General features: G+C 37.6%; 1 protein-coding gene across 3 annotated transcripts in view; it reads right to left on the reverse strand.

Moving 5' to 3' along the window:
- GRID2 (glutamate ionotropic receptor delta type subunit 2) overlaps window positions 1-18385 on the reverse strand; it is a 769355-nt gene that overhangs the window by 238433 nt on the left and 512537 nt on the right. For all 3 annotated transcript variants that reach the window (XM_009936971.2, XM_075421502.1, XM_075421501.1), the window contains exon 5: window positions 5890-5943. In XM_009936971.2, the coding sequence (XP_009935273.2) occupies window positions 5890-5943 (54 nt within the window). The remainder of the gene's footprint in view (window positions 1-5889; window positions 5944-18385) is intronic.

An 18385-nucleotide genomic window follows, 5' to 3' on the forward strand; every position in this document is an offset into this window, starting at 1 on the left:
AGGCTAATGCCCCAAACTTTCTAGATGTTTAATATTGTGTGTACCCCCCCAGTAAGGGAGGTGCTTGAGGAGCTCAGTTTAGCAGCCTGCATTTAACATACCCTGTGTATAGTCACAGTTTACTGAATATTTCTGATTCTTATTTGTGTATTTACAGCTTTTTTTTTTTTTAAGGATATAGTACATCTGCATTGTTATATCTGTAACTAAACATCATCTTTTTTTTTTACCTCTAGCTTCCTGATCTATAGCCATAATCAAGGACTTAGGAGACACCAGGACATAGATCTGAACTCAAATTATGGAATCTTTCTTGTGAAAAGGAGGCCGAGCTTTTTCAATAAGCAGCTCTTGAAATATTAAGACAATTATCCTGGCAATTTTGGCTTTTTTTGGAGCTCCAGTTAATATTCTTTAAATTACTTGTTTTGAAGCAACTTCTTTAGACATACTGGCATTTGCTTATTTCCTTTAAAGCTTGGAAGAAAAATACATGAGATGTAACTTCTGCTCCCTTGACTACAGTAAAAGTGTTTTATTCCTCTTCACAGACTGTCGTATTTTTTGAATTCATCTGTTATTAATGTTCTTTATGAAATACAGATTTTTCTGAAAACAAAAAATAACACATGGCATCAGCTGTGTCCAGTGTAATATCTTGATTTTTAGTCAATTAATCCTTAATGTACCATAGATAATGGTTTCTCTCAGCTTAAGATGCCGTCTTTTAATTTAGTCTGTATCATTTCACTAGCTGCAAGGTAGAAAAAAAAAAAAATGCTGTTTTAGCAAAATGCATGTAATTTTTTTTATAATACTTTCAATATAAGCAGAAAGGAGAGCTCAAGAAACTTATCATCTTGATTTTAAACTATATCCTTTCTTAGAGGATTTTAAAAAAGTTTGCCTGGTTTCTTTATACACCATGCCCAAACTGCAACAGCAAGACTATTAGACTTGTTCCATTGATGTACAAACTGACACCTGCATGGCCACGTTATATTGCTACATAATACTTAAGTAGATTTTGACTTTGAGCTGCTGAAATATTTATCTTTTCTGCCTCAAAAGTGTATTCATTTTTTCTGCATTCAGCGTTTTTGGGGCATTTGAAAAAGAATGTGCTCATTTTAACCTGTAGGTTACTACCTTGTATTTTTATACATCACCTGGGAACAAATAACAGAATCCAAACACCAAAGAAATATTTGTATGGTAGCCAGGGAGGTATATACATCAATGGATTAATGACAGTTATTATTTTAAGTGCTGTGAATTCCACTGATTATATAATAAATTCAGATTTTAGGTTAACAACAAAGCAATGTTATGCAAACCCAAATTCAGCTTTAGTTGTTTGCTACATATTTCTTTGTCATTTTTTTAATATTTGGCACTGACTGCATGATGAGCCTTTTATATAATGGCTCTCCAATATCATCTCTCATTCTTGAATTTTGGATCTGACTTAAGAAATCTATATAAAGCAACTATTGTATGAGAGGAAACAATTTTCATTTGCACTTCAAAGGAGGATACTGTATAACGATATAAGGATGGCAGATGATCTGTTATACAAGCACCAAATGTCAAAAAAAATTACAAAGTTGGCCAAGTTGAACTGAGTTGGCACCTGTATAAATTTAGGCTAGATTACATGGGGATGTTTATTGAAAAATCAGATGTTCAGTATATAGTTCCAAACTTTTCTTTTGTTGGTCTGAACTTGGAATAAAGGACAGGCTGTCCTATTTCAAATGGAACAAGGATAAAATTAGACGTACATTTCATCTGAATACGCAAACAAATAAGGAAAGAAATGCTATTTTAAATTAATAGCTCTTTACAGATGTATTAGGAAAACGGAAGTGAAGAGGATCACCTCAACATATCAGGCAGAGACTCCAGTAGGAAGCAAGACTGTGTACTGCACACCTAATATACATTGTCTTTCAGCTTCCAATCATTATTTTGAGGTAAACAACCCAGGCAGACACTTAATACAAGGGGCAATGGGCACAAACTGAAGCACAGGAAGTTCTGTCTGAACTTGAGGAAGAACTTCTTCCTTCTGAGGGTGATGGAGCACTGGAACAGGCTGCCCAGGGAGGTTGTGGAGTCTCCTTCTCTGGAGATATTCAAGAACCGCCTGGACGTGGTCCTGTGCAGCCTGCTGTAGGTGACCCTGCTTTGGAAGGAGGGTTGGACTAGATGACCCACAGGGGTCCCTTCCAACCCCTACCATTCTGTGATTCTGTGATTCTGTGAGAAGAGTTTGGCCCCATCCTCCTGACACCCACCCTTAATCACTTGGTCCATTATATTTCCCTTAGGTTTCTACAGGTTCTGGGGAGGATGATGAAAAAGAGAAAACTGATAGCACAAGGAAAAATCAATTTTTAGCTTTCACAGGGAAAAATATCCAAGAGTTTGGAGAAAGCTGGGCTAAGTCAGTCTGTCCATTGGCTCTCGCCTATCTGAAAAAAAGAGCTGACAGCTCGCTCGCCAACCTGTACCTAAGAGGGTGGAATTTCACCCCTCACCCGCCATCACCGCTGGAAAATATGAGAGTTCAAATGAAGCTATAATGCTACTATTAACCAATTATGCATACTATAATGTAGAATTATGTGTGCTCCTGGAACCAAGCTGTGATTTTAGGACCTCATGTAGCTGCTCAAGCTTAAAACATAGTTATGTTCTTTTTTTGTGTTGGAGTGCTTTGGGCAGAAGCACAATGGAAAAAGCTGAATGCATGGGCCAAGGACCAGCCCTTTTCTAGGAAAAACATGTCTTCATCTGAAAGTAGCCTTTGAATATAACCTTGTGGGTCCCCTAGTCCTCTCTTGTGCTATGATGGGCAGGTTTGTAGGATCTTTTTCTAGTAACTGTTCTTTAAAAGAGTTTGGGCCTTTTTTGTTCTTTCCTCAAAGAAGGAGTTTTTCCATACTCTCATGCCTCTGGTAATTAGAAATCTTCTACTAACTTTTGCCCTCAATTTATTTATGGGCAATTTGAACTCATTTGTTCTTGTGCCAACCTTGTCCTCTAGCCCTTGACAACGATGCATTTATTCACACTCTGTATGTGTTTATAAACAGAGAGCATATCCTCTTTCAGTCTTTGTTTTCATAGGCTAATCAAGTCAACCTTTTCAGTCTCTTCTCACACAAATCAGCTTTTCTGCGCACCCATTCCATTCTAAATTTAATAGAGTTGGTCATAAATGTGCACATTATTGCAAAAGAAATCCAACCAACCCATTGTACAGTAGAATTAATACTTTCACCTCCTGTATGGTAACTATAGGCAGTGGAAAGTGTTTTGGGCTGTCCTTGAGTAAACAATAGTAACAGAGAACTGGTGGCAGCCTTGGGCATGGTAAGATGACTCTGAATGTTTTAACACAGGAAAATGCTTGAGAGACATGGATTTAAAGTAAAAAAAGACATTTCATTTGAAAAGAGCAAAAGAAAGAAAAGTGATGCAAATCATACAAATGCTCCTTCTTCAGTTCCACTAAATAAAATCTAAGCTTACTGTACACTTGTGATTAAGAGTCATAAAAGAAATACAATTTAACTATCCTGGGCTTTTTGAGGTTATGTTTACTATTATGCAGAGGGAAAGAAGCAAGCAGGAACAGACAGACAGAGGGAGAGAGAGTGTGAGAAATCCATTCTCACATTTTGTTAAGGCATATTTGATCACGACTACATTCAAATCTATGACTCCTGCAAATTTTAAATAAAGAATTGCACCATCTGCTTTAAGGGCCTGAAGGAATAAGAACATTTATTTGGAAAGTATTTCCTCAGCTGACTGCACTGATCAGAAGAGATTTGTATTATTTGCAAAGGATTGATAAGCTGTATTTTGCTTTAACAAATTATGAAGCCTTTCATTCTATGGGAACAACCCCCCTCCTCCCACATATGCATTTCAATTATGCTACACAGTCTTCAAGCAAATTTTCTGTATTACATAAAATAGCAACTAATGGCACAATAAAAAAGAAGGAATTCTTTCCAGGCATTACAGCATTTAAAGTGAGCAATTAAAATAACAGATGTTACCTCACAAAGCCTAAGCATATTCCTGATCATGAAACGGAAGGTGGTATTTCCTTGTGTATTACTATACTCACTAAGTGTGTTGTATCCTCTTGGCACAGTGATGGAAAAGGAAAGACAACTCCAGCTTATTTTGGTACCTCAATGCAAGGAAGTATTTGAATCATACGTGGATTTTGAAAAACAATGCATTTTCACTGTAATGGATCAGCTTATATTTTCAGATTAGGAGGCCAGAGAAGCAGTGTTACAGATGCTTAGTTGACAGTCTGATTTAGCCAGTACAGGCTCACAAACACAAGTCTAAGTTGTCTAAGATGTCACAAAAGATTTATGTAAGCAACAAAACAGGCAGAGCACTTGGATCACTCTAGTCGTATGGAAGTACTGTGGTCATCAACAGCTAATAGACAACCATATCAAATGGACTTGGATGTGAAGATAGACATTTTATATACCACACAGCAAGGGGTCCGTAAATCACTGCATTTCCAAATTTTGCACTGCCAAAGTAGAGGCACTGCAATCTTATTACTGAGCTGGTAAAATGTTGCAATAAGCAAGTAATGTTACGCAACATTCATCATTCAGGAAATATTTACATTTGTATTGTAACTTGACCATAGTGATAAGGAAAAATCATTTAATCTGACAGGAAAAAGAAAACTCATATGCTGTTCTCATGACTGTCTGTAGCTTAAAGTTGGGTTCTCAACCAGTGAGGCCTACCCATTCAGTGCTGGAAAATACACACATTACTGGTCAGGAGCAGCGCAGGGCCCAAAATAATTTCTGCTGAACCTGGATGACTTCACAGCACTTTCTGAGGCATAATTTTCTCCAGGGAAAACTGGCTAAAAATCCACTGGTTTAAACGAGTAGGCCAAAGTACAATCCCACTGCAACAGCGTTATACCTTGCCATAATCTTGAAAAAAAAAAAAAGCTTTGGATTACATTACCTCACTATTAGTACACTGTACTAATGAAAACCTAGTAATTATTGTCAAAACAGAAGTGCACAGTAAATCCAGAGAGTAGACCTGGAATTTACATAAATATCTCCAAGCAATTTTTTATCCTGAGAACATACTGAAGTTGCATGATCTATCTGTTAGGGGAGAGACCTAAATTGCTTTTCATACAAGAAAAATCTGAATTTTATCAAATCTATGAACAATTGCATTGTTCAATGTTTTATATGCAAAGCTACTTCACATATTGACTTATTATATTTTAGCTGACAGGCATTCATGAAAGAACCTATTTCACAGTTTAAAAATAGGATCAGAATTTAACTTTCTTCCTTTTTTCCCTTCATGAACATTCATATATGGCCTGATCCAGAAGTCCACCAAAAAGCTTCCCCACTAACATCAACAGATCTGGATATCAACGATGACTGAATTCTAGGGGAATTCTTAAAGGAAAGTGGGATTTTATTAAGAAAAATCATCAAAATACAAATGAAACTCCAGCACTTCACTGTGAAAGATTATATATGAAAAAAGACTTTAAAATATTCTCTAAAAACAGTCAGCGCCAGTCAAATGTGAAATCTCAAGATACTCATAAAGAAAGGACTTTTTATTTTATATTCCATTTATTCAAGGACTTCTGTTTAAAATAGGCATGAGAAAGAAGCAAGTCCAAGAACTTGTCATTCTAGTTTTATTAAGCAACATCCACTCCCCCAGTGTGCCTGAACTTTGTCGTAGCTACTGCTTCCTGTTGGCAAAGTCAAGACTTGCATGAGTATTGTCAGTAAGCCTGAAATCAGGATTCAAGGTTCACAAGAGTGCTCACTTGACAGTTACCTCATTTATAATGATCCAGTGACAGTCAAAAGCAACCAAATTAGTCTCCACGACCTGAAATAGAGAACAAACCAGCTATCAGTCAGCTTGCTTGTGAAAGACGAAGAAAAAATTAAATGGATGTTCTCTGCAAATGACAAAAACCGAGGCAAATGCTCTTGAAGACCTTTGTTATTCAGCTGAGGATAGAGAACCTTTAGCAAAATTCTGCAGAAGTACTTGTGTTATTGTTTGACTGCTATTTAAACTTGGAAAATACATTTCATTGCCGGCATCACAGAAGAGAATATGTTTCAGTTGACTGAGGAGAAAATGAAATAATTTTTGCCTTAATATTCTGTGTTGAAAAGGCGTAACAGAGAGGAAGGCAGAAAATGAATATCAAGTAACTCTTGTCAGATTTCTGTAGCTCCTGCCTCTAAGGTCTTTCCAGTGTACTCCTACCCTGGAAGCCTGTGAATTAAAAAAACAAACCAAAACCAAAAAAACCCACACCACAATTTCTGGGGTTTATAGAAATGCAAAGAGTGGGGAGGAAAGGGTTCTTTCAAGAAAGAGAGCTGTCATAGGGATGATGAATGATGGCCTGTCCCAGGCTCTATGCACACAGGGCCTCCATCCTCCTCCTCCTCCTCACATCCTCTCCTTTCCTTTGCTGAAAATCATTGCAGGAGTTGCCTCTGTGCTGGACTGAAAATGTACTTCCTAACTCATCTTTTGCTCAGCCTTATTCATTGCCTCCTTGAATCCACTACAGTTTTGTAGTGAGTCATGTCTGGTTCGCCTTTGCAGTGGAAACAGAAGGGAAAAAATACATTTGGTTTGCTTTCATTAGCTAGGAAAGAAATCATTGACAGGAGGGAGGCCAGAAACAAACTATAGAAAAGGCTGGATATGTTTACATTTTTTTCCTAAATGAAATTGAATTAGCATTGACACTGAAATGTTTTTAAAACCAAATTAATCCCCACCATGCTCACCTTGATTCACAACTCAAAACTTGAAATACTTGATATTGCATTGAATCCCAGAAAAAAAACAAAGACAGAAATTGAAACAAGGCTTGGAACTTACAATGTTTTAATGTTCAGACAGATGACTAGTGCTGGGCTGTTATTACTTGGACCATTGCACAGCAGTCATGTTTGGCTTTTCACGACGACCAACACAAATAGCAGTTGCCAAGGATGATTGCAATTTATATTGTGCCATGTTCAAAGGAGAACAATTTAACCGGCCACAAATCTTAAGAGCAGCAAAAGAACCCATACTGATAACCTTCATTATTAATTCAAAGGCCATTAGAATCAGGGTCACTGCTTATTTACTGGAATGATAGGTAAGACTGGAAATTCTGATCGGGAGAGACTGGAAAAAAACCCAAGAACAGCAGTGTACAAACTGACTTCTTATTTGAAACTCTCATAGCACCAATAAGAAATGAGGGGAAATGAAAGCCATAGCTGCTAATATGCTGCTGAAAAATTCCAATACTATTAGCAGTAGGAATCCGGGTCCTCACTTTATGTGGAATTTAGACTCACTACTCTTTCTCTGTGGTGACAAGAAGTATATTTTGTCATGCTGCTTTGACATTTTCTGGCATTCTCAGTAGGCGTCCACATGGCACATACAAAGGAACAGCATAGAAACTGAGTAACTAAGTGACGGGAGGCATCACAACAGGCCCAGCCAGGGTGCTTGAACTGTTGCATGGCTGTTCTAAACAGGTCTCGTATCAAACCAGTTGGAAGATAAACACATCTAGGAACAGAGAAAGGTTAAAAAAGAACAGAAAAGTAACAAAGTTCTCAAGGGTGTATTTGCTCCTTACATGAAGTTCCTGAGCATAGAAAGCTTATGGCATTTACAACATAAGCAATGTCATTTATACTTTCCATAAGACAAAACAAATCAACACCTTACTGAAGCAGAAATAATTCTCCTAGTGCATCTACATACATTTGTACTGAAAGCAAGCAGAATTAAAAAACAAAACAAAACAAAACAAAACTCCAAACAACAAAACCCCAGCACATCTGGCACTTTTTCTGGTGTCTTGTCAGGTTCCTGGCAACCTTGTCCCTCCTAACGTCTGGCTCCAGAATGTCCCGCTGGGAATGTCTGCTCTGCCCTAACTACTGTGCTCAAGATGAGGTCTCCTGAGATTCCTTTGGCTTCGAGGCAGCCTGCCAGAGGGACGCCCTCAGAGCCAAGCCTCCCAGTGGTGTTAGGGGAATGACAATGATAATTATATTCCGCTAAGGGCTCCTAAACTTATTCTGTGTTTCAAAATGGCAGCCAACTAGAACTTCAGAAAGAAGGAATCCACAAAATGAAATGTCACACTTTCTGTTCAGTTTTTAATAGCACAGAAAGGTGGGGTTGATCACTTCTTTGTGCCTGAAGCTTTGGCTGATCAGATTTTAATGCACTTTGTCTTCCATTAAAACTTTGGTTTTAGCTCATTTAGTTTCCTTAGAAATAAATACTTGGCTCTGTGTATCTATTTTGCCTAGGCTCTCAAATTTCAATTAGATAAGGCCTTTTCAACTGAGTATGGTTCTAAGTGTAACTATTTTTATTATTTACAGCTCACAGACCTCTTAAGCCAGACTCTGGAAGAGGTTTACTGGTCTCACAAGTCACTCTTATAATTTCAAACAGCTCAGGCTACCTGTGACAGATTTATTCACAACTTGCAAATAATAAGATGAAATGCATCTGTTTTTTAGTTACAGTTGAAACTCTTCTGCGGAAAGTTCATGTTTTATCCATTAAAGTTTATGCATTCATGTATCTACTTAATATTAAAACCATTTTCAAATAGCTTATGTCAAATCGAGATGAACTTGTAATGTTCTTAGAGACATCCAAACTAATATGTTCTAAGTTTAGATGGGCTACAAATAGCCCCTGATTTAAGAATTCACTTTCTCTTTCAGTCTGTCAGGAGATGCTTTTTGGCATTTTGTTTAGGCCATTCTCCTAAAGCTTCTTCTAGTATTGATAGTGGTTGCTTAAAAAGATGAGTGACGATGCCCTGAGAAAGATGCTATATATTTAAAAAAAAATAAAATTATTTTATTAGGTGAAATACAGATTTACATCTAAACTGGGACTCAGCATTAGATTGGGATGTCAAGGCTATCTTTTCATCCTTGGGCCATTCAGTCCTACCTGATGAAAGGCTAATCCCACTGATACCACTCACAAGAGCTGCCCATTTCAGCAGAATCAGGATGCTGCATCTCAGTCCCTCATCTCTCAACATCTCCCAGTATGGCCAATATTGTCCATTTAATTGACTTTAAAGTTGGGCAGTGCACATTCAGTCTACGTCTGCATGAATTGCAGGGCACTCTACTGTTATCATCATCATAATATCCTTCTGATATGTTCCAGTTATTGTACTTCTTACCTTTTTCAGTGTAGAAGAATGCACAGGCATAGCCACTGTTTTAGAGAAAATAAATACATTACTGTGTAAACCTTCGGTTTTGACGCTTTAAGCAAAGGTTGCTCAACCCAAAAGTTTTCTTCAGACACTAACAGTAATCATACGCGTAATCTGACAGTCAGAAGATTCTCTCGATCAGCAGTTATTAAGCACAAGTTTACAAGTTTGAGATTATGTTAAATCAGTCCCCCCCAAAAAAAAGCCTAAAGCCAGCAGCAACACAACCTAGATCCAATTATCTGTCAGTAAAACAGTCATTATGTGGACACAGCAAGCCTTTACAGTCATGACACAATGTTCCACAATGCCCTTGTCTACCTACTGAGTTTGCTGTTTTGTTTTCTTAAAAAAGCCACTGAATTTTCACTTGGAAGAGATGATAATAAACAAGATTAAAGTAAAAAAAAAAAACCAAACCACTAACATGACTGGTTCTGCTTAAAACTGGTCATAGCCTAAAAGCACATACACCACAGCTTCAACAGAACTATATAAAGCAGTTGTGTAGAAGGTTTCTACAACTAATGTGTTCAGAAAGTTAAAACACGTATTTGTTATCTGAGTGATGACCTTTTTCTAGGTTGAAATTCACATCTGCATGCATATCGAGTGAGCTGGCATGAACTGGTGTTTTGTGCCAGGGAGTAACGAATGTACAAAATAATGCTTGCAAAGGCATAAGGGCAGTAATGAAAAAGAAATCTGATACTTTGTATATTAGAAGCAATAAAATAATTTGATAGGGTTGTGCAGGAGGTAGGGGCTTCAAGACCCCAAGCATTTAAATCCAATGCAAGTTTCAGATTCATGCACCGGTTCTGATGGCTCTGTGGCAGGAAGCAGCGCTGTGCCCTCCTGAAAGGCAAGGGACAGACTGGAAATTTCCATACAAGATAGCAGGCAGGTGAACGTATTGTTTATGCAGCTCACCTCTTAAGCTAAAACAGAAAAACTAGAGTGTGAATTCATAATGAGGGCTGAACACCAAAATCTACACAGATATTAAATGGAAGAGAGCTGACCCTTTCCACAACAAAGAAAACCATGCACTTCTTCGACAAATTCTCTTTTCACACTTTCTCTAGGGGAAATCGTACTAGAATTCAGCTGAGGGTTACTAAACACACAAAGCCATACTCAATGCAGAAAGCTCCCTAAAGCTAAACATCACTGCTGGCTGGGAGAGCATTAGGAGACAGTATCATACTGTTCTCACTGCTCCTGCAGGCATTCGCTTACAGCCACCTTTGCTGATGAGACACTGAAACAGTCTGTGATCTAACCCAAGATGGATGCTTTTGTGCTTTCAAATATATTTTGCTTTGTTAACTGTGATGAACTGTACCGGCGGTAGCTAAAATAAGCAGAAACTTACTAATTCTGTATCAATTGTGCAGTTCAGACCTTTTTTATTTACTGAAAGGGTGAATATTTGAAACAATACTAAAAAAAGCATTTTGTGCTGCTCAGATGGCATTTCTGCTGTGCCACTGAGTATCTCCACTGCGCAGGCACAAACACGACCAGATGAACTCCAGTATGAACTGGGGAGCTGTGTCCTTGCAGTCTAATGCCCACAGCAACTAACACCTTCCTGTCTCGCCCAACTAAACAGGTGTCAGAGAAGAAGAAGAGGACAGGCAATATAGCCACCAACTTCAAAGAACGATTTTTCTGAATTCAGCATTTTTCATCTATAAGCTCTTAGTATTCAGTAATTTTTAATGCCGTATCACATATTTCTCCAGTACCAAGAACCAAAGCAGCAAGTTAGCAGGCCAGTTCTGAAAGAGACTTCATGAAATTGTGGAAAACTGAAAAAGAAATTCACTCTCTACCCACTCATCCACTGCTCAGACTGAGAGTTCACAACAGAGTATTTGAAAATATTGTGTCGTTAGTGGCATAAATCCTGCAGCAAAGGATACAGCCTGTCAAGTAGGCAGTGCCATTCATACACAGTCATAGAAATCCACAGCAATAGATATAAAAGATCATTCTTAACATCTTCGTAACTTTGGAAATGCGTTCATGTCAAACTCCAGCAGTTCTCCTAACACCCTATTAAAATAAATCAAACTTCTGCTTCATGAGGAAGGTGTTCCACTTAGTCAAACACGCATGCTATTGAATCGATGAGCAAGAACACGGATGAAGCAGAAAATAATTTTCTTTTTCTGAAGAATTCAACTACACACCAGGGGAGATTTTGCAGAGAGCAGAAGAATGCTGTCAAGAAGACAAGTGATGAGCAAGGACAAACCATCTGTCATTGGCCGTAACTCCAGAACTTCTGAGTCTTTGGAAGAGCCTGACTATTTGTCACTACTATTTCTATTGTTCATGCTCAAACCTTCAAATGGGCTAAATGCAAGACAATCTAAAGCAAATAAAGCAACGGCAGAGCTAGCATGCAGGCTTTTCACATGCGCAATAATAAACAAGAAAGCAAAATAGCTTCCCAACAAAAAGTGCATGTAATTTAGTGGAAAATAATGTAAAAAGTTCTCTATATCTCTGCTTCCTGATAGATATGAGCTCAAAGGTGTGGGCCAAAACTACAAAATACAGATCAGAACCCGTACAAAAGAAACCCAGAAAAACTGTTCTGAACCTTCAAAATTCACCTCCAAACATATGCAACAAGTCAGAGAAATCTTGCAAACATCTAATGAGCAATAGTGTTACGTGTATGGAAAGACAGATACAGCATTTGATCATCTGAAGTTTCTCCTGTTTAAAACATAGGGGACAGCCCTGGGCTCTGGTTTTACCTTGTCTACAGCTGGGATTGCTTGACGACAAGCCACTCAGATGCCAGAACTCATTTCAAAAAATGTCGAAGAGAAGTGTCTCCAACTAGAGCTGGCCTTCCTGTTAATTTTCCACTCCACTAGGAGCTATGGTAGCAACTGCGAATCTCTTTCTGCTGGACCGCCACCCGAGCAAACCACATTTTCCATTTGATTTTTCACAAAAGCCAACAGATGGCATTGCATAATCCCTTACTTTGGAACTGGCTGGTATTGAAATAATTTAGAAAGTGATTTAGAAAGTTAGTTTTCCCAAGAGTTGAGCTGGGACACAAAGTCCCTGCTAACCTCTTCCAAACATCCTCTGTCTACAATATGTCCTGTTTATCTAGTCTTGTAATCTGAACTGCACTCTTCCAGCTGGAAGACTCGTGAGTTGCTTTCAGCCGATACCACTAGATTTGTTGCCCATGTCTTTTCATAGACCAGCCTCTTGGAGACACCACTGCTGTTTTAAAGGTGAATATATGCCTTGACCTAATATCCTCTCCCAGGGACATAGCAATTTGCTGCTCACTAAGGTCTGATAAAAAATGGGCTTTCTGTACACGTGAGACAGGAAGCCACACCTCCCCACTCCACTCCCCCCAAAAAAACCAACCCAACAACAACATCAACCACATAGAAGTCAGAGGCCGTTGCTTAACATTTCCTTTAACTGAAGAGATGTGATTTCACTGCTTTGGGCACTTAGAGCAGTCCTTTGTAGTATAGGTAGTACAGACAGCTCCTCAAGCAGCGGTATGCAAAGCAAAATATTAAAGACCATTAAATATCTAAGGTACAGGTAGTACTAAGAAAGTTAGGTGATAAACTGAAGACTGCCTTAACTGCTATGAAGTTTGGAAAGGTAAATGCATGGGGTTGTACTATTTAGTATGTTGTACTAAGTTAAACACTATAGAAATTTTGCATGGAAATCCTGAGCCTGTTTCCAAGTTCTTTTTTCTTTTCCCACTCCTTTTTTTCCTTCTAGCTGCTAGTTCATTAAACCACCACCATTTTATTGGGCTATCTGTACCATTTCTTCCTGCTGGTGCCACAGCGAGACCATATCTGTGTCTCCTCTCTTAGACTTTGAGCTTATCAGTAGGGAAATTAGTTGCTCATTTATAAAGCTCATACTTGCATACCAGATACTAAAGCTCATAAAAATCCCTCCTCACCGAAAGCAATATTTTTGGAATCTAATTTTAATCTCAACCCACTGCCACTCTTGAGAGGGAAAAAACCACCCATAGAAACTCTTATTTTTATTCTTAAAGAGCATCATCCCTTCCAGGGATCCCTTCCCCTCAGGTTCCTTCTAAGCAAAAAAAGAATACATTGGGTGAAACCCGAAAGAGAAATCCCTAGGCCACTAGTCATCTAGTTACCGGGGATTAAAAAACAAGTTTCTACAGCAGTTTGGGTGGGGGAGAAAGATGTCTTCTAGTCTCATCCTAAGGACAGGTGAGACAGCTGACATGGCTTCATTTGCTTGTCTCATGAGAGTGCATTTCTTGGAAAAAGAAAGAAGTACTTGAACTACTTGATCAGTTTTCCCTTTTTTTTTTTCAGATTTATTTCAAAAGATGATACTTTTAAACTACAAGAATTGGATTATTTCACTTAATAACTAGTTTTATATTGATTTGGCTTGCCGTCCTAATCATATTTGAAACAAGTCAAGCTCTAGGGAAGATTTCATCTCCTTTGCCCTAAGATCATAAGAGATGGGGGCAGTTTAGTAGAGAAGTCAACTCTATGCTAAAGAAAACAAATCAACAGGTAAATGTTCAATAAACATAAATAAATACATCATTAATACTTCAGTGAGTACGACCATAGACTTGTATTGAGAACTCATAATAAAAACACATTGTGTCTGGTAGAAATGACCATTTTAAATTTTTCATTTCCCTCATCATTGAGAAAAGCTAATAATGTTGGGATTTTTTTTAATAGGAATCTAAAACCACTCATCCTACTCTGTGGTCAACCTGCAGAATATAGATGTAAAACCATACTTATAAGTAACTTACGCTTCTTTCTTTTTAAGGATTATTTTACTCTTACAGTAGGCTTTACTATTTCCAAATTTATGTTTTGATTTATATTCCAATCATCCTTGTGAAAAGTAGTTGTAATAACTACTCTGAAAAAAACCCCACCAAAACCAAAACCAACAAAAACACCACAGATCTGTTCTGAAACTACTTGGCTTTAACTCGGAAGCATAAGCACATTATGCTGTCTGCACTGGAAGACGGTTGCTAGAAAGTAGAATAGTATTATCAATGAACAATAATGTACCTCCCACCAAGAAACTGCTTATTTCAAAGTAATAAAGTGATTCAAACCACCATGTAAATTCAGAAATTCAGATTCATTCCTATTATGCAATAGCCTGTACCTTCCTTTCTTGTTAAGAACTTGTAATCTCTTTTATACATAACTAGATTTTCTTCAGAGTGATAGTACTAAACTGATGCTTGACGATCTCTTGTACTTTATTTATTACTACTTTTTTTTTAAAAAACTGAATTTCATTTGCAAGTCTGAAACCCAAGCAGAAAACTTGAGCATTTGCGTAGAACACAGGCTTTGAATCAGAATGGTCGTCATCACCTTTGAAGGTGAAGAATCAAACATAAGAAGCCTAAATATATTTTAAAGTCTCAATATCCCCTCCTCTATGGATTAAAAGCTGGAAGCAGAGATTTCTCCCAACTGTGTTTTTTGTTTTAAACACCTCACCATCTCCCACACTCAAACACATTCAGGAGCTACCCTTTGACTGAACTCGCTCTAGATTGAAGGCTATTGACAAATCCTCCAATAGAGGGAAAATAATTACCTTGCTGATTTTGACATCTTTGCAACTGACTTCACCAAGGCCGGAATTTCTCCACAATGGGGAAAGGTGGGGATTAATGACGCTTTTTTATATATTTAAATTCATCCTATGCATATACCTAGGTTATTTTTCTTAGCAGAATGAAAAGCTCAATTCCTACTTTTAACCCTTTGCAGATGCAGCAGGTTTATGCCAAGCCTCCTTGATATGAAGAAACCTTTAAGCCTGTTAACGTGGCAAGACAAGCTCAGACAAACAGCCATTAACTCTAGGCTTTAACTTGCAGAGGCAAAAGGAATGTCAGTTTGACAATGGATCATTCTTAATGTACGCTTCAGGTAATTAGGCTGCTAGTGAAGAGATATTTGGAGGCTGCAGGGAGAAAATACAGATGACAAAATGGTATCTGCATAATTTCAATATATCCTTTTTTGGTAGCTCATATAAAAACATGCACATTTGTATTTACTATCTCTTTAAACCGTTGCAAATATGGAAACATATACATAATATTTTTAACTGAAAATCATGATTAATGAGATAAAGTTAACACTTTAGTGAGGCAGTGAACAGTTAAGACTGAAGGAAAGTACACTTGTAAGTCACAAGACTCCTTCCCAGTGTGCATTAACATGGGTTGACTACACTCAGCAACAGGACATTGATTCAAATAAAACTTGCAAAGGAATCATGTAAGGGTAGTATTTTTAAATAATCTTGCTCTTTTCATCCGTATCTGATTTTATACCCGAGTAATTTTACAGATTGTAGTGCAGTTACTCTTGCTTTACACCAGTTTAAATGAGAAGAACAACAGTTAACTAGGATGGAAACCACTGTCAGGAACAGGGTGAAAAACATGGTGTTTGAGAAAGAACTTCAAGTAAGGAAGTGAAGAACCACAATACAAGAACAAGGTCACTGTTTCAGAAAGCTGTTTGGTAGCGTGAACAAATGGTTTTATACTGCCACTGTTCAAAAGCAAGCAAACAAAAAACCCAAAGACAGAATACCAGTTTTCTCAATAACAGCCAATTTCCATAAAAAACCTCCTGTCCACTCCAGGTATCAGCAAACCAAATTAATAAAAAAAACCCCAAACTGATTAAATTTAAAATAGTCAATTTGGCTGATTTTGATTGATTGTCTTCTGATACTAGGTGTGGGTGGTGTTGTTTTTAAAGGTGTGAAAGAATTTAAGTATGAGACCTGTTAAACATATAGATTGAATTTATACCTTCAAAATGAAATGCAAGGTTTGTTTCAATTGTTTTTTTCTAGAGCATCAAGGGAATATTTTAGGGCCAGACCCTCTGAATTGTTCAGCATCTCTAAGTTAGCCAGATTTTCCTCAAAAGGGGCTGCAGGATGCTGAGTGCTTTTGAAAACTTGCCCATTCCATTCAGGTTCTTAAATGTAAGTTGAGAGCCTTGAAAATCCAGTTCTGATTATGCTGGCAGCATGTTGTGTATTTTATTAGTGATACAGAGATGTGTTTTCAATTCCTTTTGCATCTGTTAGCAATCTCAAGATCTAATCTGACTGTGTAGCATGGAAAATGTTAAACATCATACACTACAGAATATAATGGCACTGCTCTTTTTTTGTCTTTTCTGTCCACCTTAAAAGCGTTTGTTTTCAAGCATCAGATTGACATTACTGAAACAAAAAGTATTTCATTTTCCTGTCACAGGTGTTATTAATGAAGGTCACCATTCAAGTGACAAAATATCACTAAAGCCATCAGCTCTTCTTGCTCTTCAGTTTGATGTTGGTGCCTCTCCTGTCATTTCAGATATCTGTAGAGAACAACTGTGGCAGAGGTTCAACCGAGACAGCCCACATTTCTGACTTGCACATAAACTTAGCATTCAGCTCCTCTCCAAGTATGCAGGCTAAAAGCACTTTTTCTGGTAATAGAAGTTCAAGAATCAAGAGTAGTTTAATAGAGTTCTAACTGGCTGCAGGCTTGAGGCTCCCTGTGAAAATAAATCCTCTCAAAAGCATGCATACCAAAAAAAAATCTATTCTGAACATATTGAAAATATTCTGACCACCTAGTTGCAATATCAAATGCAAAGCCCATCAGCCATTTTAGTTTCTGTGCTTCACAACAGGTCAATAAAATACATCACTCCTTCTAAAGGTCCAGAAGATCTGCACAGAGACTCCCTGTGTCTTAGAGAGGGCATGGATCAAAAACAGCAGTCTTCTTTCACAATGGTCCGAATTTTTCCAAATAAAAGTACCTCTACATTTTGGGAAATTCTGCTACTACCCTACTTTCAGTCTGTCATCTACATGAACCTAAGCCATAATTCAAAGATTTTTAACATTACCATAACATAATTATGACAAGCAATGTCTGCCCTAACATCAACCATGCAACACAGTTCAGATTCAGCTTCTCCCCAGAAACCTGTGCACCAGAAATCTGTTTGCATACCTTAAATCTGAAATCCTTCATATATATCATTAAAAGTTATTAACAAAATGAAGTTCAAGGTGAATACAAAGTACTCTATGTATCACCATGTACCCATAGCTGCTAATGGCTTAGAATTGTTTCTTGAATCTTCTTTGTGGAACAGTTGTCCATTTCTTTTGGCTTGCTGAACAAAGAGGATTAAATTAGATCCTTGCTATCAGCTTTTAAAAATACATTGGAAAGCTTCGATGAAGAAAAGTGAAAAGAGTGGGAGAACTTTAAGAGGATTTGAGCCTTCCAGAAAAGGAAAAAAGAGCATGCAGTTTGTTAAAAATACAATCAGTTCTGCATTTTAAGTTTGTGAAAGTGATGATAGACTTAGCAAAATGAGGTATAAAGAAAAGTGAAGACCTTTTTAACTTCTGCAGAGAGAAGTACTGAAGACCATTCTAGTCTAAGCCAGGATTCTGACTGTATTTTTTCACAGAAAATAAGCTAAAACCATAATTTTTAGTTGCTTTTTTTTTTGAGTTTAGATTGATAAACACCAGTAACTAGACTCGTACTTCTGGCAACAGTACCTCTAAAGTCAGTGTAATTACTCAGTTGATGAAAGTACTCATGTGAGGAAAATAATTCATATGTATAACTGACTACCAGCACAGGTACCTTGATGTAAATTATGAAAGGCATATTACAGAACGTCATAACTTTTCTAGGATCACATTCCTTTTTCCCACAGGTACTGTCAAAATCTTTTTACCTTTAAGCACTGCATTTTCGTAGCGTTCTTTCAATCATCCTTTTTGACTAAGCTGAACCAGAACAGTAATATATCTCTCCTGTTCTGACTATTAATATTACGGGCACATGGTCTTTGCTTTTGGACAGTGATAGAAGCAAAATGACAGACCCAATAGCCAGACAATCCTTGAAGTGATACATGAGCTTTACAC

Source organism: Opisthocomus hoazin, chromosome 5 (genome assembly GCF_030867145.1).
Source record: "Opisthocomus hoazin isolate bOpiHoa1 chromosome 5, bOpiHoa1.hap1, whole genome shotgun sequence".
Lineage (NCBI taxonomy): Eukaryota > Metazoa > Chordata > Aves > Opisthocomiformes > Opisthocomidae > Opisthocomus > Opisthocomus hoazin.